The sequence below is a fragment of the Globicephala melas genome, chromosome X (genome assembly GCF_963455315.2).
Source record: "Globicephala melas chromosome X, mGloMel1.2, whole genome shotgun sequence".
Classification (NCBI taxonomy): Eukaryota; Metazoa; Chordata; class Mammalia; order Artiodactyla; family Delphinidae; genus Globicephala; species Globicephala melas.
Genome location: NC_083335.1, coordinates 16,742,498 through 16,765,180, shown reverse-complemented (window position 1 = coordinate 16,765,180; position 22,683 = coordinate 16,742,498). Strand labels below are relative to the sequence as shown.

Sequence of the window (22,683 nt, the reverse complement as noted above, 5' to 3'; positions counted from 1 at the left end):
TTAAGAAAACACTCCCATTTACCACTGCAACAAAAGGAATAAAATATCTAGGAATAAACCTACCTAAGGAGACAAAAGACCTGTATGCAGAAAATTATAAGACACTGATGAAAGAAATTAAAGATGATACAAATAGATGGAGAGATATACCATGTTCTTGGATTGGAAGAATCAACATTGTGAAAATGACTCTACTACCCAAAGCAATCTACAGATTCAGTACAATCCCTATCAAACTACCACTGGCATTTTTCACAGAACTAGAACAAAAAATTTCACAATTTGTATGGAAACACAAAAAATCCCGAATAGCCAAAGCAATCTTGAGAAAGAAAAATGGAGCTGGAGGAATCAGGCTCCCTGACTTCAGACTATACTACAAAGCTACAGTAATCAAGACAGTATGGTACTGGCACAAAAACAGAAATATAGATCAATGGAACAGGATAGAAAGCCCAGAGATAAACCCACGCACATATGGTCACCTTATCTTTGATAAAGGAGGCAAGAATATACAGTGGAGAAAAGATAGCCTCTTCAATAAGTGGTGCTGGGAAAACTGGACAGCTACGTGTAAAAGAATGAAATTAGAACACTCCCTAACACCATACACAAAAATAAACTCAAAATGGATTAAAGACCTAAATGTAAGGGCAGACACCATCAAACTCTTAGAGGAAACTTAGGCAGAACACTCTATGACATAAATCACAGCAAGATCCTTTTTGACCCACCTCCTAAAGAAATGGAAATAAACACAAAAATAAACAAATGGGACCTAATGAAACTTCAAAGCTTTTGCACAGCAAAGGAAACCATAAACAAGATGAAAAGACAACCCTCAGAATGGGAGAAAATATTTGCAAATGAAGCAAATGACAAAGGATTAATCTTCAAAACATACAAGCAACTCATGCAGCTCAATATCAAATCCATTTTTTTACTGTCCATGTATATGCCACGAGGCACTGAAATTCTCTGGTAACCTATCACATTCTAAGAACTAAGAATCCCAGTACCTTATGATTCTCTCTCTCATGTACCTAAGAGAGCCCCTAAACCTCTTGCGGGAAAAATGTTCTTTGTATCATGCCTGGTTTATTGCTTTTAAACTGCATTCAGTTCTATTAACAGAACTAGGAAACTGAATATGTCTTGCATTTTAAATTATTTATGATTCAGTCATTTACTGAGCACTTACTCTCTATAAGCACTCATACTTCATACAAGGCACTGGGCTACACACTGTGAAAGATACAGAAATGAGTAAGACATAGTACTGACCCTCATGAGTCTTTGAATGTAAAATGAGAGGTAAGACATATCACAAATAACTCCAATCTAAGAAATACTGTTGTAAGTGTTGTAATAATGGTAATAGACATTGTACAATTTCAAAACATGAAAGTGGTAGTATTTGAGCTAGAAATTAAAGAATGAACAGAAATTTGTCATTGGAAAATTGGAACGAAGGGATTACAAATAGATGGAATAGCTTGAGCAAAGGCATGATAATAGAAGAAAACAGTAGCTAATAACCACAGCTACCATTTATTAAGCACTTATTATGTGCTAGGCACTGTTCCAAATGTTTTAATACATTATCCCATTTAATCTTCATAACAACCATATGAAGTAGATAATACTATTATTTCCATACTGCAGATGAAGAAGCCTAAGATTAGAAAGGTAATAATATTAGTAAATGATATTAGTAAATATTATTTAAAACTCCTTTTTTGGCTATCAAATTTAAAAGACAGCTGCATAATGCAGTAATTATAAATCTGTGTTGATGAGCATACAAAGCATTAAGATGTAATTTGTAGGACAATAACAGCACAAAGGAGGGAGGAGGGAAAGGAGCTATATACGAGCATATAATATTTTTAATAATATTGAAATTAAGTTGGTACTAATCTGAACTAGATTGTTATAAATTGAGACATTAATTGTAATCTATAACATAACCACTAAAAAGAAGCTCAAAATAATAGTAAAAGAAAGGACAAGGGAATAAAAATAGTACACTAAAAATATCTATTTAACACAATAGAGGGCAGTAATGAAGGGACAAAAAAGACCTAAAATTTATAGAAAGAAAATAGCAATATATCAGATGTAAATCCTACCTTATCAATAATTTCATTAAATGTACATGGATGAAATATTCCAATTAAAAGGCACAGGTTGGCAAAAGGAACCCCCCAAAAATGATCCAAATAAATATATGATGTCTACAAGAGACACAATTTTGATTCAGAGACACAAACAGATTGAAAGTAAAAGGATTTTACATACGGTTGACACTTGAACAAAATGGGTTTGAACTGCACGGGTCCGCTCATACATGGATTTTTTTCCAATAAATACATACTACAGTGCTATACAATCTGCTATTGGTTGAATCCATGGATGCAGAATCGTGGATAGAGAGGGCTGACTCTAAAGTTATACACAGATTTTTGACTGTGCAGGTGGTCACGGCCCCTAGTCCCCATGTTGTTCTAGGGTCAACTGTATATAGATATATCATGCAAACAGTAACCAAAAGAGAGCTAGAGTGGCTATACTTCTAACAGACAAAATATATTTGACTTTAAGACAAAAAGCATTATGAGAGGTAAAGAAGGACTTTTATAACAATAAAAGTATCAATCTATCAAGAATATATAACAATTGAAAACATCTATGTACCTAACAGCAGAGCCCCAAAAATATATGAAGCAAAAACTGACAGAACTGAAGGAAGAAACAGACAATCCAACAATGATAGCTGGAGACTTGAATAAACACTTTCAATAATGGATAGAACAACTAGACAGAAGATCAACAAGAAAATGAAAGACTTTAACAACACTGTAAACCTCCTAGACATAACAGACATCTACAGAACACTCCACCCATTGACAGCAGAATACATATTCTTCTCTAGTGTACATGGAACGTTCTCCAGGATAGACCATATGTTAGTCCATAACACAAGTCTCAATAAATTTAACAGTTCTGAAATCACCCAAAGTATAATGTAATTGAAAGGAATTAAAGAAGACCAAATAAATGAAAAGCCATCCTGTATTCATGAATTGGAAGACTTAATATTGTTAAGATGGCAATATCCTCCAAATTGATCTACAGATTCCATGCAGTCTTATCAAAATCCCAGTCAGCTTTTTGAAGAAATTGAAAAGCCCTTCCTAAAACTCACATGGAAATGCAAAGTTCCAGAACAGCCAAAATAATCTTGAAAAAGAACAAAGCTGGAGGACTCCCACTTCCTAATTTCAAAATGTATTAAAAGCTACAGACTAAAATCAAGACTATGGGTGGGATTCCCTGGTGGTCCAGTGGTTAAGAATCCACCTTCCAATGCAGGGGACGCGGGTTCGATCGCTGGTTGGGGGACTAAGATCCCACATGCCGTGGGATCTATGCCCATGCGCCGCAAAAACAGCCTGTGTGCCACAAGTAGAGAGCCCACATGCCACAACTACAGAGCCCACGTGCTCTGGAGCCCATGTGCTACAACTAGAGAGAAGCCCATGTGCCACAGTGAAGAGCCTGCACACCACAACAAAAGACCCCACATGCCACAACTAAGACCCAACACAGCCAAAAATAAATAAATAAATAAATAGATTAGAGATAATCTCAGAGATTATAAATACACAAAAAGGAGCAACAAACTTATAAAAAAAGGAAAAAAGGGGCTTCCCTGGTGGCACAGTGGTTGGGAGTCCGCCTGCCGATGCAGGGGACGTGGGTTCATGCACCAGTCCGGGAGGATCCCACGTGCCGCGGAGCAGCTGGGCCCGTGAGCCATGGCCGCTGAGCCTGCACGTCCAGAGCCTGTGCTTCGCGGCGGGAGAGGCCATGGTGGTGAGAGGCCCGCGTACCGGAAAAAAAAAAAAAAAGAAAAAAGACTACGGGTACTGGTCTAAGGATAGACATATAGACTAATGGAATAGGAGTGAAAGTTCAGAAATAAACCCACAGATTTATGGACACTTCATTTTCAATAAGGCAATCAAGACAAATCAATTGGAGCAGAAGAGTCTTTTCAACAAATAATGTCAGGACAACTGGATATCCATGTACAAAAGAATGAAGTTAGATCCCTACCTCACACATATACAAAAATTAACTCAAAATGGATCAAAGACCTATATTTAAGATGTAAAACTAGAAGACTTTTATATGAAAACATAAGCATAAATTTTATTTTTCTTTTTTTGAGGTACACGGGCCTCTCACTGTTGTGGCCTCTCCCGTTGCGGAGCACAGGCTCCGGACGCGCAGGCTCAGCAGCCATGGCTCACAGGCCCAGCTGCTCCGCGGCATGTGGGATCTTCCCAGACCGGGGCACGAACCCGTGTCCCCTGCATCAGCAGGTGGACTCTCAACCACTGCACCACCATGTAAGCCCAAGCATAAATTTTAATGACCTTGGATTAGGCTTCTTAAATATGACACCTAAAGCACAAGCAACCAAAGAAAAAGTAAATAAAGTGAATGTCATCAAAATTTTAAAGTTTTGCACTTCAAAGAACACTATCAAGAAATTGAGATGACAATTCACAGAATGGAAGAAAATATTTACAAATCATATACCTGATAATCAACTAGTAACCAAAATATATACAGAACTCTTACAATTCAACAATAAAAAGAAAAATAATCCAATTTAAAAACGGACAAAGGATTTGAATAGACATATTTCTAAAGAAGATATGCAAATGACCAATAAGCACATGAAAAGATGCTCAATATCATTAGTCATCAAAAAGTGTAAATTAAAACTACAATGAAAGATCACTTCATAATAATTAGGATGGCTATAAGCAAAAACAGTAACAAGTGTTGACAAGGGTGTAGAGAAATTGGAACCCTCATACATTGCAGGTGGGAATGTAAAATGGTACAACAACTTTTGAAAATAGTCTGGCGGTCTCTCAAAATAGTAAGCATAGTGACCATATGACCCAGTAATTCTACTCCCAAGTATATACCCAGTATCTACCCAGTAGAATTGGAAGCATATTTTCACTCAAAACATCACATACAAATGTTCATAGCAACACTATTCATATTATCCAAAAGGTGAAAACAGCCCAAATGACCATCAACTTATGAATGGGTAAACAAAAAGTGGTATATTGATACAATGGAATACTGTTCAATCATAAAAGGAATGAAGTAGTGATACATGCTATAACATGGATGAACTCTGAAAACATTATGCTAAGTGAAAGAAGTCAGACACAAGAGGCCACACTTTTTATGATTCCATTTATATGACATGTCCAGAAGAGGCAAGTCCATAGAGACAGAAATTAGATTAGTAGATTGCCAGCTGAAAAATTCCAATGGCATTTTTCACAGAGATAGAAAGAGCAACCGTAAAATTTGTATGGAACTGCAAAAGACCCCGAATAGCCAAAGCAATCTTGAGAGAGAAGAATAAAACTGGAGGCATCACATTTCCTGATTTCAACCTATACTACAAAGCTATGGTAATCAAAATAGTATGGTACTGATATAAAAATAGACACATAGACTAATAGAACAGGATTAAGAGCCCAGAAATAAATCCCTGCATATACTGTCAACTAGTATTTGAAAAGGGAGCCAAGAAATTGATAAGTGCTGTTGAGAAACTGAATAACCACATTCAGAAGAATAAAATTGGATCCCTATCTAATACCACTCACAAAAATTAACTCAAAATGGATTAAAGACTTAAACATAAGACCTGAAACCATAAACTCCTAGAAGAAAACATAGGGTCAAAACTCCTTGACATTGGTCTTCACACAATTTTTTGGATATGACACCAAAAGCACAAGCAACAAAAGCAAAACTTAAGAAGCAGAACTACATCTAACTAAAAACCTTCTGTACAGCAAAAGAAACAATCAATAAAATGGAAAGACAACTTACAGAATGTGAGAAAATATTTGCAAATCATATATGTGATAAGGAGTTAACATCCAAATTATATAAAGAACTCACACAACTCAATAGCAAAAAAACAATCTGGTTGACAAATAGGCAGAGGACCTGAATGCACACTTTTCCAAAGAAGACATACAGATGGCCAACAGACACATGAAAAGACGCTCAACATCACTAATCATCAGGGAAATGCAAATCAAAACCACAGTGAGATATCACCTCACACCTGTCAGAATGGCTATCACCAAAAACAAGAGATAAGAAGTGTTGGCGAGGATGTGGAAAAAAAGGAACCCTCGTGCACTCTTGATGGGAATCTAAATTGGTACAGGCACTAAGGAAAACAGTATGGAGGTTCACCAAAATTTTTTAAATAGAATTACCATATGATCCAGCCATCCCACTTCTGGGTATATATATAAAGGAAATGAAAACAGGATCTCAAAAGGATAGCTGCACTCTCATGTTCATTGCAGCATTATTCACAACCTACTCAAGGCCTCATTAATTAGAAAGGGGCAGAATTGGGAAATGGACCCCTATGTGTACAGAGCATAGGGTGTGTGTGTGTGTGTGTGTCTGACTCTAAAGCCTATGCCGGTAGCCTCTAATGCTACCTCTCCACTTCAAAATATGGTTATGAGTTGTTGTTATTGTTGTCTATAATTAAATTATTTAAAAATAGGTAATGCATGCATATGGTACACAATGTGAAAAGTAAAAAGAAACAGAGAAACAGTGAAAAATAAGTATAAAATAGTCTCCTTCTCACTCTTGTCCCCCAGCCACCCAGGAGACAACCACTGTTAACAGTTGCTTTTCAAATTAAAAAAAACTTTTATTTTCACAAAAGTGGTTTGCCCCTGCATCATTTCATAGCCCATGTAACCCTGAGCCATGTTATTATGGATTCCTACTCTAATTTTTAAATTTTTCTGTGTAAAACATTCTTCAAAATTGATCCCATAGAAAACACGATAAAAACAGCTCATAGTGCATTGCAAATGCTAATGCTTTTCAGACATTAATTGTTCAGTTTAGCTAATCAAGCTTAGTGACACAGCATATTCTAATTCTTTTATATTTTCTATTTCAATGACGTAACTTCTTTTTACAATAAGATGGAACATCTGTCTGATGAAAAATGGGCCATTATTATTCATCTGAAGCCACGAAGGCAGTTTCAGGGGAGATTTACATTTATTTCCTCTACAGTGCCTAGCATAATGCATTAAATATAGTAAAAAACAAAAACAAGACAAAATTTTTTAAAAACACAATAAATATGTTGAATGAGTAACTAAATAATGAAGAGAATAGTACATGGTTTGTTGACTAGTTCTTGCTTGCAATATCCCTTGCATGACAATCCAGTATAATGACTTTAGCACAATGGCACTTTGTTGCCAAAGTTATTCAATTTCAGATTCATCTGAGTCTTGAACTTGAAGCAACAGATATCTGAAATATTGTCAAGGACATTGCTTTCTTACATAAATATATTAAAGCATTCACCTCAGGAAAGACCACCCATTCTAGTTCCCTTGAAAAGAGTTATAGAAAAAGCAGATGGCTGTATTCAAGGTGGTAAGGGGGAGGGGAGTGCATTGTCCTTATTTTAAATAAGTCAAAAACTGCGGTACATGTATTTGATGTGTAAACTTATAATGTTCAGTCTTTTCAATGATATTACCTTTTTCCCTGGAGTTTAGGAAAAAACAAGCCACATGTAGATAAAAGATTATGAGCCTACTGAATATATCATCTATCACTGCATTGAATTGTTTATGGCATTATACTCAGTCACAGAGCATTTGTTCTCATTTTGTCACTAATTAGTATATAATATAACTGAATTTACTATGTATAAGTTTCATTATAGGACTTCCACTATTGTGACACCCTCTAGCATCAAGGACATGGGAATTTTACAACAAAAGAAAATTAAAGTACCACATAACAGTTAAGATATAATCCACTACTTTTTCCTTAAAAAAAAACAAACTTGTCCTTCAGAACATATCAAGGAAAGAATTTTTTTTAATGGAACTTGCTATGGACTGAATTGTATCCCCCAAAATTCATATGTTGAAACCCTAATCCCTAATGTGACAGTATTTGGAAATGGGGCCTTTAGGGAGTGATAAGGTTTACATGAGGTCATGAGGGTGCGGTCTTCATGATGGCATCAGTGCCCTTATAAGGAGAGACACCAAAGAGTTCTCTCTCTCTCTCTCTCTTTTCCCTTGCCATGTGAGGACACAGCAAGAAGGCAGCTAGCAGCAACCAGGAAGAGAGTGCTCACCAGGACCCGACCCTGTTGATGCCCTGATCTTGGGCTTCCCAGTCTCCAGAACCGTGAGAAAATAAATGTCTGTTGTTTAAGCCACTCAGTCTATGGTATTTTGTTATGGCAGCCCAAGCTGACTAAGAAAAAACATATTAAAGAATTTGGAGATAAAACCTGAAGCAAGTCAGCACCTTATCAGTGAGGTATTATGGGAAGAGCACTGGATGGGATGTAAGGGGTGCGTTCAGTTATATACAGCCTGGGCTTCATGACTGACTTCTTGTGTGACCTTGAACATGCTGGTTCCACATCTCTATAATTAGGGGACTGGATGAGCTCCCATTATGGCCACTGTGCAGCACCACCCCGACTCCCACTCTGACCATGACTGTGCCTGGGGACTATAGTCACTAATGACACTGCAGTAACTAGGTGAGACATGAAGAAATAATCACTGAAGGCAAGGACGAAGAGAATAACACAATGTAGTGGATAAACTGCCACTCTAACATGATATATAAGGCGAGATGCATAACTGAGATGAGCATTTATGAAACCTGCTTCAAAAACAAAGACCAAAATGGAATACCGCAGCACCATCGCCATCTCTTTGTACTAGGGTTTAAGATGTACAGAAAGATGAAAAGAATGCAGATACACCAGAAAAAGAATGCTGAAGCCACAGAAAAAACAGTGGTCATTCAACTCCTTTCCACTCTTCATTATCGTGTAAAATGATTTTTCCAAGATAAAGTATAAGAAAGGGGCTTCCCTGGTGGCACAGTGGTTAAGAATCTGCCTGCCAATGCAGGGGACACGGATTCGAGCCCTGGTCCAGGAAGATCCCACATGCTGTGGAGCAACTAAGTCCGTGCGCCACAACTATGGAGCCTGTGCTCTAGAGCTCACGAGCCACAACTGCTGAAGCCCATGTGCCACAACTACTGAAGCCCACATGCATAGAGCCCACGCTCTGCAACAAGAGAAGCCACCGCAATGAGAAGCCCATGCACCGCAACAAAGAGTAGCTCTCACTCACCACAACTAGAGAAAGCCTGTGTGCAGCAACGAAGACCCAACTCAGCCAAAAATAAATAAATAAATAAAGTTATTAAAAAAAAAGTATAAGAAAGAGTATAATTGCGTAGAGAAAAGAGAATGTGAGATACCAACCCAGGACACAGTAGTGCCGTCAGCAAAAAATTTGTCTTCCACTTAATACCTCTAAATGCTGAGGAAGTAAAGGACAGAAGAGTTACTGGAGCAACTGGATTTAGTCCACTTTACAAATACTTTATAGTAACTAACACACAACTACATTTTGCTAGGTCAGCTAAAATTCCCCATGCAATTTCTGAATTTTTAATTTTACAGCTTTTTAATTTCTACATTTAACACACCAACTTACTGGAATAATAACAGTTGCAATGCTTACTCATATACATCTTAGCAGATACGTATCCAGCAGAGGTTCCCAGAAGGACCCATAACAGAATAGCACTGGTCATTAAAGCACCTCGATTGGCAGGGGAAAGGAAACCAAGACAGGCCAGAACTAAAGGCACAAAAGAGAAATATCAAACCAGTGACAATAATGGCCTCAAAAGCACATAGGACTTTATAATAAAGACAACCTTATGAAGATATTTTTATGAAACAGCATACAAGGAAATTCTCTGATGTTATTCTCTTAGCTAATTTTTTTGACAATTTTTTCTTAATGAAAAAGTCTGATTTTCCATACAAGGCAAATGATATGTTTTCAATTTAGCCTTTAATCTCACTGTTTAAATCAAAATTAAACAAAAGATCTTCCCCTTCCCTACTCCAGTAGTCACTGCATAAACAGTCATTTTTCCCACAAAAATTTCCTTCTGTTTCCTTTTATTCAAGGTAAGGGGGAAAAAATCAAAGGGAGACTTGGTCTCAGGAAAATATAACCTTAAGAGCTAAATCTTGAAATTATCACTGACATCTGAAACAGCTAATAAGCCATTTATTTACAGCAGCTTTGTTTGTGAAAATCAGCACTCTGGTTATCAAAAACTGACAAACTCCATTTTTAGTTGCTAAATGAAGACAGCCAGAGTTCCTCAGCCACTGTCAGCCTACTAACGATGCCATTGCGCTTATACATTTAAAGACCAGCACTCAGGCTTGCCATAGCATTTCAAAATGCTAGTCTTTGAATTATAACTCCCTGAGTTCATTTAAAATATGATTCTACCCACATGCTGATTTTCAAGAACGCATCTACCTTGCAAAGCAAGGAACAAGTGTATTGGACATTACAATAAATTACTCAAAACTGAAGAAGCTATGAAAGTTCCTTGATACAGGAACATATTCAGACTCATATCCTTAATTTGAGAAGAAAGAAATATAAGTACTATAAAACACACATTTCCTTAAACTTTAGGGTAGAATTCTCAAAGTTCTTTTGTACACATGAATCAAAGTTTAACATATGTTAGCAGCTCACTAAGAATGTTGAAGAAGACACATATTGATCTGAGATTACTCACATAAAGTAATAAATGTCATAATCAAAACTTGTGTTCTTGACCCAGGAAAACTGACAGCAACATTCCACTCCTTTTAGGTCTGAATACATCCCCATGAACCAGCTTCCAACCAAATTCCTTCTGGGCATCTTCCTGCATATGAGAAAGTCTTTAATAAACACGGGAGTTACTAGGACAGAAAGTTACAAGAGCTCTGAAAGTTAGAGAAAAATGAATTTTCCTCTAGAGACAGACTAGCTGGAAACCAATGGCTCATTTTGGATACAGTAGGTCTCTGGCAGGTATGTGACTCTGCCATACAAATGAGCTATTCCCTTACCTTAAGTTTTGCATTGGAGGGAGTGTGTTAATTATATAAAGGACACAACTAGCTTGATTTTCATGAAGAAAGCAACACGATTTAACATACATAAAAGATTCAACCAAGGGACTTCCTGGTGGCACAGTGGTTAAGAATCCGCCTGTCAATGCAGGGGACAAGGGTTCAATGCCTGGTCCGGGAAGATCCCACATGCTGCGGAGCAACTAAGCCCGTGTGCCACAACTACTGAAGCCTGCGTGCCTAGAGCCCGTGCTTCACAACAAGAGAAGCCACCACAGTGAGAAGCCTGCGCACTGCAACAAAGACCAACGCAGCCAAAAATAAATAAATAAATTTTTTAAAAAAGATTCAACCAATTCTATAGAAATCAAACGTTCATCAATACACAAATGATTACAAGAGTCAAAACAGTATAAATCGATAAAACTAAATTTACCCTAAATTGTAGTATTTTGCAGTGTTTCGTATACTTATCTCATGCTGCAAATTAATGAAAATCTTAAATAATGATATTTTGAAAGGTCAGAAACACGAAAAGGAATATAACCAAAGAGTTGATAGCAAATAACTCTCTAATAAACTTACCTTACTTTTTAAGAATCAACACAACACTCTGTACTTTGATTCAGCATAATATGCAAAATTACTAGACATCAAAATGCATTGTATTCAAGGTGTTATACTCTAAGTAGAAATATAACATTGAGAACTGGGCGAAGCAGGCACTCAAATATTTGCTGAATCAAATATGTGCATTTTTACTTACGGGAAAACTCATCTAATTATATCTGATAATATCTTTATGGAGAGTCCTTAATATGATCATAGTCACCATTCCAGATAAGAAGACAGCAATAACAATGGAATTCATAATACTAGAAAACATAAAGAAGGAAAAAGAGAAGTTAAATCTCAAGTTTCTTATTTGAATACTAAAAAGAAAATGTGTGCACACGTAAAAGAAAGACATTCAAATTATCATTATGTCGATCAGTTTTCTAAGGTTAAATGTGGATCAAAGGCTGAATACATCAATATATTAAATGAACTTAAAGCTCTATCATAAGGGGCTTCCCTGGTGGCGCAGTGGTTAAGAATCCGCCTGCCAATGCAGGAGACACGGGTTCGAGCCCTGGTCCGGGAAGATTCCCACATGCCACGGAGCAACTAAGCCCATGCACCACAACTACTGAGCCTGTGCTCTAGAGCCCGTGAGTCACAACTACTGACGCCCGTGTGCCTAGAGCCCGTGCTCCGCAACAAGAGAAGCCACCGCAATGAGAAGCCTGCGCACCGCAACAAAGAGTAGCCCCTGCTCGCCGCAACTAGAGAAAGCCCGCGAACAGCAACGAAGACCCAACGCAGCCAAAAACAAATAAATAATTTTTTTTTTAAACAAAACTCTATCAGGGCTTCCCTGGTGGCGCAGTGGTTGAGAGTCCGCCTGCCGATGCAGGGGACGCAGGTTCGTGCCCTGGTCCGGGAAGATACCACATGCCACGGAGCGGCTGGGCCCGTGAGCCATGGCCGCTGAGCCTGCGCGTCCGGAGCCTGTGCTCCGCAGCGGGAGAGGCCACAACAGTGAGAGGCCTGCGTACCGAAAACAAACAAACAAACAAACAAAAAAAAAAAAAACAGCTCTATCACAAATGTGCATTACAAATAAATCAGTAGAAGCAACACTATTCTTAAGGTTATTTTAGAACTTTGTAAGAGTACATTCCCAAAAAGAAACAAGGGGAAATGAATAAGATCAGGAACACAGACGTAGTTCCATAACATGAAACTGAGAATGGAAGTTCAGGAATCAATGTTGAATTGATGACTGACTGACTGACTTCTTAGCTGATGGACTAAGGCTTTTAACTCTATCAAGTCTTTATCAAGCTTCGGGGTAAAGACCCCATGGACCACTTACCTACCATCTCTTACATACTGTTTCCAAAACTGAATCTTAAAATCTATGCCCAAATCAAAATCAAGACCTTCTGCCATCCCACTGCCCAGACAAATCCAGACACATCAAAAAAGTTTCACCAGAATCTATGAAAAGGCCAGCACTGTTTTAGAAAAATGCCATTAAGATAATGTCTAAAATATCTGTTAAATGTCGTAAGTAAATTAGCTTGAGACAGAAACTAAAGTACATTTATTGTTACATTATAAATATTAATACTACTAGAGATTAGCCCCACAAGCTATCTGGATGCCCTTCGCTTTCACAACCCCTTTAAAGAAAGCATTTAAATAAATTTTATCCAGGGACTTCCCTGGTGGTCCAGCAGTAAAGAATCCGCCTTACAATGCAGGGGATGTGGGTTCCATCCCTGGTCAGGGAACTAAGATCCCACATGTCGTGGAGCAACTAAGCCCACGTACCACAACTACTGAGCTCGTGCGCCTCAACTAGAGAGCCTGTGTGCCGCAAAGTACAGAGCCTACGCACTCTGGAGTCCATGCACCACAACTAAAGAAGAGAAAACCCGCACGCCGCAACTAGACAGAAGACCACAACAAAAGATCCTGCACGCCTCAATGAAGATCCCATGTGCCACAACCAAGACACAATGCAGCCAATAATAAATAAAATAAATGATAAGTAAATCTTTAAAGAAATAATAAGTAAGTAAAGTTTATCTGAAGAGAGTTCTGGGTGGTGTGACAAAATGGGACCTGGACTATTGCCCAAACAGAAGATTTTCTAGAAAAGCTACAATATGATAATAATAATGAGGAGGAGAAGGAGGTAGAGGAGAAGGAAGAATAAGGATAGAAACAGGAGGAGAAGGGGGTGCTATTCTCACTTTAAAGGCAATAGCACTGTAAATCAACTATACTTCAATAAAATAAATTTTTTTTAAAATAAAGGCAATGGCATATAAGGAAAATCATCACCTCAGAAGACCATACTCATAGAATCACACCTTTCCTTACTTTCATCTTTATCTTTATAGTCTTCTTCCATCCAAAACTGGTTTATTATAGGATATGAGGATAACGGGGAAAAAATACTACATACACAGGTTCACCTATTTCTCGTCGGCTTCTCTGATCAGTCTCCTAAGTTACTAACTGAAGATCCTACTCTTGTCAGCGCTTTATGACAGCCCCAATCATCACGTTCTCAGTTGGTCCATCCTTCGATTTCATGTTGAAACTACTCCTTCCACAGTCATGAAGGACTCCTAACTCTGTGGTCTGTCCTGTTGATTCCTGAGGAATCAAGTCCCTTCACTCTGAATCCACTAGAATATAAGCTTCCTGCGAGCAGAAGCCTGTTGGCCTTATGCACCGCCATGTCTGAGAGCCTCTCCTAGTGCTTGGCACCCTAATAGGGATGAAAAAGAATATGTGGAGAATGAATCCACCTTCACTCAACAGACGTTATCTCAACACAGTCCTCTCGTCTATATGACCTGCCTTGACCACTTGCAATGTTTTGGTTTCTCAATCTTTTCATCTTTCTCTGCTCTCTTCCCAGTCTTTCATGACATCCTGACTTTCCTCCACCCCAGCTGGTTACTCCTTTCTCTTACACTCTAGTTTGCTCAGACTTTGACCCCACAAATGAAAGCGTCTCTCCTGTTTTCATTCCATCTTTTGCACAGTGTCCACTGCCACAGCCCTATCCTGCCTACTTCCCAGCATGGACTACTCTTTACGTGCAGACATCTTATCTCTAGGACATCTCAGCCTTCTCCTTCCCCTCAGCATAAACATTAGTATATTTAAAACAGATTTTCCTTTTTTCTTTCTCTTTGCATATGTGGAGATGTGGGGGAGAGGAAGGAGAAGGGAAATTAGCCACAGAGAAGAAAAAATGTCACTCAAGATCATCTTGGATGGGGGTGGGGGGAGGGGGAACTGGATGAAGGTGGTCAAAAGGTACAAACTTGCAGTTATAAGATGAAGTACTAGGGATATAATGTACAACATGGTTAATATAATTAACACTGCTGTACGTTATGTATGAAAGTTGTTAAACAGTAAATCCTAAGAGTTTTCATCACGAGGAAAAAATCTTTTTCTATTTCTTTAATTTTGTATCTATAGGAGATGATAGATGTTCACTAAACTTACTGTGGTCATCAATGTAAGTCAAATCATACAGTACTTTAAACTCATACAGTACCGTATGTCAATTATATCTCAATAAAACTAAAAGGAAAAAAAGATCATCTCTGGTGACAAAATAATTTTTAAAATACATATATGTATGTATGTGTGTGTGTGTTTGTATACATTTCCTACCGGGAAGCTACTTATTCTTTATTTCATAAAGTGCTTACCTAAACCACTGAATGCTGGTATGAGACATGGACTCCAAAATATAATCCCATCTAGAACCCCACTTGATATGTTTGTTTTCCTAAAAACAAAAATACAAAATCACATGACCAAACTTTAACTGACTTTTTTACTGGTTATAATCCTAAAACAGACAGAAAGTTATTGTGCCTGTACTTTCTCTATTTCTTTACTGCTAACTTCATGGAATCATGCAACCTAGCCTGATATTTTTATCATTTTTTTATTTACTGATATTTCTACCTCATTTCAGAAAGGGACTAGGAAAAAAATAATTTTAGCTTACTGCTGTTCACCAGAAATAGCACCTTTTCGCTACTATTTTTCTGTAACCCTAAATCCACCCCATACTTCATTTCCTTTTGTCCAGACCACATTTTCATCTTAATTGCAACTTCATACCATGCTTACAAAGGTATACGTAATGTCACTGTACTTTTGTTTGTAAATTTAAAAACGTAGAAACAACCAAAAATTCCCATCAGAATGGGAATAAATAAACTGTGGTAATCCATGCTAAGGAATACTACGTAACCATTAAAAGGTATGATGTGCATCTATAGGTGACAATATGTCTATGAAATAGCATTAAGCGAAAAAAGAAAGGTGAAAAGTATATGGTAAGACAAGTTATGTACAGCAAGATTCCATTCCCCCCACAAAATTATATTCATATTTTGTAGATGCAGACATTTTTCTGGAAGAAAAAATAATGGTTATACTTTTGGAGCGAGAGACTAGAAATTGGGGGGAGGGTACTAAAGGAAGGGAGAATTTTACTTATACATTTTCTATATGGTTTGCAGTCTTCACCACATACAAGTATTATCAACATTATTATTTAAATTGAACTCAACATTTGAACTAAAAGACAACTTGCATCACTGCAACACACAAAATCCACCTCCTGCAAATAGGTTTATTATTAGGGTATTTTGTTTAATTAGAAAACAGTATTCAATTTCAGTCATTATTTCTTATAGAATATTTTAATATTTTACATTTTTGTATGTTAAGCATTTTGAAATATTTTAGCAATGAATTTATAAAAGTTGTTTTAATACTGTAGTGCTCAGTACAGAACAAAACACAAGAAAATATAATCACCAGCTGTTTCTGCTGGTGTGCAGTCAAACTCAACCTTTCAATAGCTTTCTTATAAAATATCCCCAATAAATGATCTTAAATGATAATCCCCAGTAAACATTTAAACCATTAATGCAGTATTATCACCCCTTAGATTAATGGCATGCTCTTAGAAAAAGGAAAACACTGGTACAAGTTTACCAAGTTATGTTTGAAATGACTTATTATTTAAAATTAGGTATCTTTAAGTGTTTTTTCTGAAGTTTGGGGGTGGGTATGAAGCAAGCCAATATACACTGCTTTAAAAAAAACTGAAATGATGGGTTTTAATTGAACAATGGATTTTAGCTGACACCTGATGACCTGGTGATCATGGTTAACATTATCCATGAAAAGTCAGGTTGACATTATGTGTCTACTGATGTGAGCTATCACTTTTGTGGTCTTCCTGTCGAGAATACATGGCCTGAGCCTGGTCATGAAGAACCATCAGACAGACCCAGGTTGATGGTCATCCTACAGACTGTAAGGTCTGTACTCTTCAAAAATTTTAAGAGGGACTTCCCTGGTGGCGCAGTGGTTAAGAATCTGCCTGCCAATGCAGGGGACACGAGTTCGAGCCCTGGTCCGGGAAGATCCCACATGCCGTGGAGCAACTAAGCCCGTGCACCACGCTACTGAGCCTACGCTCTAGAGCCCGTGAGCCACAACTACTGACTCCACGTGCCACAGCTACTGAAGCCTGTGCTCTAGAGCCCTTGAGCCACAACTACTGAGCCTTCGTGCCACAACTACTGAAGCCTGTGCGCCTAGAGCCTGTGCTCCGCAACAAGAGAAGCCACCACAATGAGAAGCCCGCACACCGCAACGATGAGTAGCCTCCTTTCGCCACAACTAGAGAAAGCCCACACACAGCAATGAAGATCCAACACAGCCAAAAATAAATAAATAAACAATAAATAATTTTTTTTAAAAATTTCAAGAATATGAAACACAAGGAAAGACTAAAGAACTGGCCCAGTTTGGAGGAGATCAAAAACTAAACATAACATGTAATCCTGGATAGGATAGTGAACCAGAAAGGAGAAAAGTGACATTGTTGGCCAGCTGGTGAAATCTGAATGGATGAATGTGAATCAGATGGTAATGTAATGCCAATATTGATTCCTGGTTTGCACGGTTGTATGCTAGTTATATAGGAGGGTGACCTTGTTTTAGGGAAAGATACTCTGGAGGGTATAGGGGTAATGAGACAACATCTAGCTCTCAAAAGATTCACAGAAAGACTAATGATAATGGACACACACAAAGAAGAGTGAACAATGGAGCAAATGAAGTAAAGTGTTAACAATTGGGATGTCTGGTTAACAGAACTACGGGAGTTCTTTGTGTTATTCTAGCAATTTTTCTGTAGTATGAAATTGTTTTGAAATAAACTATTTTTTTAAAACCTATAAGAAACTCTGAATTTATAGAACTGACAAATCCAGGGATAAATTCTCATTGTATGAAAGGATTCACCTTAGCCATTTTATTAAAATATTGTTCCTATACTAAAATATGACTTAATTTTTCAAAATTTGAATTGCATGCATCTCTTCACCAGACTGTCCATCACCTTAAGCAAGTAAACTCATATTAAGCCTTTTAAAAAGGAGTGAAGGGGCTTCCCTGGTGGCACAGTAGTTAACAATCCGCCTGCCAATTCAGGGGACACGGTTCGAGTCCTGGTCCGGGAAGATCCCACACGCTGCGAAGCAACTAAGCCCATGCACCACAACTACTGAGCCTGCATTCTAGAGCCCAGAAGCCACAACTACTGAGCCCATGCACCACAACTAATGAAGCTCGCGCGCCTAGAGCCTGTGCTCCACAACAAGAGAAGCCACCGCAATAAGAAGCCTGCACACCACAACGAAGAGTAGCCCCCACTCACCGCCAACCAGAGAAAGCCCACACGGAGCAACGAAGACCCAACACAGCCAAATAAATAAATAAATAAATAAATAAAATTTTTAAAATATATATGTGTTTAATAAAATTTAAAAATTAAAAGAAAAAGAATCCACCTGCCAATGCAGGGGACATGGGTTCGAGTCCTGGTCCGGGAAGATCCCACAGGCCATGGAGCAGCTGAGCCCATGTACCGCAAGTACTGAGCCCACGTGCCACAACTACTGAAGCCCACGCACCTAGAGCCCATGCTCCGCAACAAGAGAAGAAGCCACCGCAATGAGAAGCCCGAGCACCACAATAAAGAGTAGCCCCCGCTCGCCGCAACTAGAGAAAGCCCGCACACAGCAACGAAGACCCAATGCAGCCAAAAAATAAAATAAATAAAAAGGAGTGAAATAAGTGAGGGAAATTAAGAGGCACAAACTTCCAGTTGCAAAATAAATGAATCACGAGTATGAAATGTACAGGGTGAGTAACATAGTCAATGATTATGTAATACCTTTGTATGGTGACAGATGGTAACTAGACTTATCATGGTGATCATTTTAAAATGGATAGAAATATTGGATCACTATGTTGTGTAACAGGAACTAACATAGTGTTGTAGATCAATTATACTTCAAAAACAAACAAATAAACCCATAGAAAAAGAGATCAGATTTGTGGTTACCAGAGGCGGAGAATGGGGAGAGGGAGAATTACGTGAAGGCAGTCAAAAGGTACAAACTTGCAGTTATAAGATAAATAAGTACCAGGGATGTAATGTCCAACATGATCAATAGAATCGACACTGCTGTATGTTATATATGAAAGCTTTTAAAGAGAGTAAATCCCAAGAGTTGTCATCACAAGGAAAAAGCATTGTTTTTTTATTTCTTTAATTTTGCGTCTATATGAGATGATGGATGTTCACTAAACTTACTGTGGTCATCATTTCATGACATAAGTCAAATCATTACGCTGTACACCTTAAACTCATACAGTGCTGTGTATCTATTATATCTCAATAAAACTGGAAGAAAAATAAAATGTAAAAAAAAGGAGAGAAACTTTCAAATATGCACTATGAAGTTTGGCTTTTAAATACAAAGAGAGCCTAGAAAATCCGCAGTTGTTAAATCAAGTAGTTTTTGCACCAAACATTGCCACCTGCTGGAAATAACAGTCCACAACACATACTGCTCCTCCATAAGAAAATCAATCGTTTCAAAATCCTAAGGTACATTTGAGACAAAATGACAAATGCAAAAAGATAACTAAATGGTGGAACCCATTTTTTTAATACATTTAAAATTAATGAATTATTCTACATCCCAGAGTTTCAAAATCTTTTATAAGACATAGCAATTGTCATAAATGCATACAAGGTAAGCAGGTCTTTAATGCTATTTATAATGAAGTCACAAGAAGTAAATGTAGAAATATAGACGAGAATTCTTGATTCAGGACACAGCACATGATGGGTTTCACTCGGTAAAAATACAGGCAGGGAATCAAAAAATCAAGCTGGCGGGTAACTACAGCTTCTTTTAGTCTAGCTGTTTTCAACAGGGGAAGCAGCACCCTCTAGGGGGCATAATGAAAAGGTGTGGGGATGCTACTGGTATTTAGCAGCATAGTATTGAATAGAAGGCCAGACGTCCTGCCTGGCACCAGGAGACCCACACAAAGAATTAAGAAGAACTTCTAAAAGCCCCATCCAACATTCATGTGAGTGAAAAACTGCTTATGATTATCTGCGCCTAGATTCTAACTTCATTTTACAGATAAAGTATTTTTACATAGTTTTAATATACATTGATTTTTCCCTCAGCAATGCAACTACCACGTAAATTGAGGGAAAATGGTACTATGTTTGGCTTGAAACTTCACCAAAATTGATCAACATTTGAGAAAATCATGGCATCCTTTAGAAAGATGTGATATTTGAGCCATCAATGTACAATATTCTCATAGCCATATGCATTCGTAGATGTCATGTTTACAATGATTATACACATAGGTGCATGCATCTGACAATGACTGAAATATATACTGAAACATACATTATTTTATTAAAAACTAATTTATCTCTATTTCTCCTTTATATTATAGTTAGGGTGCTATATTGATGCCTATTGAAACTATGTGTAAGTGAAGTTTAATTATCTAGTATCTATTAATATAATTTTACAATAGTAAAGGGAGAATGATAAAACATTTGTTATTAAAAGAGGACATCGGTCTGATAGGGTTGAGAACTACTGATCCAGCTCCATTCCCTCATTTCACTATGCAGAAACTGAAGTCCAGAAAGGAAAATGAACTTGCTCAAGGTCACAGTATGAGTTTGAAGCAAACCAGCACCAAAATTCTCTGATTCTCAATTCAGTTATTGGTCTATGGTGCCTGAAAATCAGGAATGCATTTTGCAAAAAAAAAAAAAACCACAACTATATATGTGGCTAGGGTCCCAAGCTAGCCCACAACTAAAGCTTATATAACTCACATACGTAGATACATAGCTAAAATTAATGTGATTAGAGTTAAACCAAAAAATCTTTGGTTGGTGGTATAAAAACAGTTAAGTTTCTAAAGTAAAATACGGTGACTAGAAATACTTTAGCCATTCAAAATCTGGCCCAAACCTATCTTTCTAACCTTTCTACCAATACTATATAAACAATTAAAGTCTGGGGTACTAGACTGAATCTTTTTGGCCTTTATATACCCCAGGGCTTAACACCTGGCACGTGGAGTGCATTTACTGCCTGTTGCTGAATGAACAAACAAATGAAAAAAGTTTTGTTTCAATCAGACAAGTCTATTCACTGTTCCCCACATACACCATGTACATTCTTACCTGAAAAGCCCTTCCTCTAGCTCCTCTCCAGGTTCCTAAATGCCAGGTCTTTTAACTCAGTTTATAGGCCTTCCCAGAATGCCTTGCACACTTCTACCCCTTCTATCCAAATTATCCTCAGCATCCTTCAAGGACTAGCTAAAGGCCTCTCTCTTATAAAGTCTTCTTGGTCAATTCACCCACCATAACTCCTTCCCATTCTAAACTCACACGATGTATTAAAGAGACTGTGTTAGAAGCCTGGATTCTGTAGTCAAGCTAATCTAGACTTATAATCCTTTACATTTGTGACCTTGGGCAAGTAACTTTATCTCTATGAGTCTCAGTTCTATAGTCTATAAAATGGAGATTTAAAATAGTACCTGCCTTCAGAGGACTATTGTGAATAATAGTTAAACTAGGTACTTTATAAAAATTCCCATGCTAGGCACATAATAGGCCCTCAATAAATATTTGTTATATAAATGGATGAATAAAAGGTCCTCACTCAAATGTTAATCTTTATGGTCCCATCCTTCAATAACTTCTGAACAAAATTGTTATATAAACACCAAACTTTGTACCCACTTGGAAACATGTATTATTTTCTGAAAACATAAAGTACATAAGATGTTCAATTAAAAAGCAAAAAGACAAAACTTTTATAACTAAAAATTGCTATATTTGCCTCTGAACCTTTCTGTGGCCAGTAGCTGCCTGACCAGGGGCTCAGGCCAACAACTCGGCCGATGACCACAAGCTCTGCATCCTAACAGCAGTTTGCAGGTGGCTGCACTAAGGTGGGAGAGGCGGCGCAGGAGGATGGAGATCGCAACCCAGGTGGCTCAGGCGCCATTGCTGCTGTATGGCACTGACATCTGTAAGTCGTTTGACGTGTTCAGCTTCTCCAGCCAGGCCCCCCAGCCCCACCCCATCCCTGTGTCAGGATCACACCTACCCCTCCCCTAGCCCCAGACTGTCTTTGTGGAAGGCTTCTGCAGTCTGCAGGAGGGTGAGAGACTGTAGTTCACCCAGCCAGGTGCCTGGGATCAATCCATGTCACAGGACCTGGTGGGATTTTCTGTATTGAGAGTGAGAAGCAACAGAAGGTGAAAAACAAGTAGAAGCACAGACCAAAGGGGACAGTCCCTGAAAATGTGGAGGTCTAGATCTTTGCCAAGATGGCAGCAGCTAGTCACACATGGCTATTCAGCACTTGAAACGTGGTCGGTCCTAAGTGAGATCAGCTCTAAGTGTAAAACACACACCAGATTTCAAAGACTTAGTTCAAGAAAGAAGAATGTAAGATATTTCTTTATCAAAAAAATGCTATACAGACACTATATACGGGCTTCCCTGGTGGCACAGTGGTTAAGAATCCGCTTGCCAGTGCAGGGGATATGGGTTCGAACTCTGCTCG

The 22,683-nt window shown here is 38.0% G+C and overlaps 1 protein-coding gene across 1 annotated transcript in view; it reads right to left on the bottom strand.

Moving 5' to 3' along the window:
• LOC115846351 (N-alpha-acetyltransferase 10) overlaps positions 1 to 22,683 on the bottom strand; it is a 123,151-nt gene that overhangs the window by 40,310 nt on the left and 60,158 nt on the right. The window contains exon 8 of the mRNA XM_060292145.1: positions 15,382 to 15,461. Coding sequence (XP_060148128.1) covers positions 15,382 to 15,461 — 80 coding nt within the window. The remainder of the gene's footprint in view (positions 1 to 15,381; positions 15,462 to 22,683) is intronic.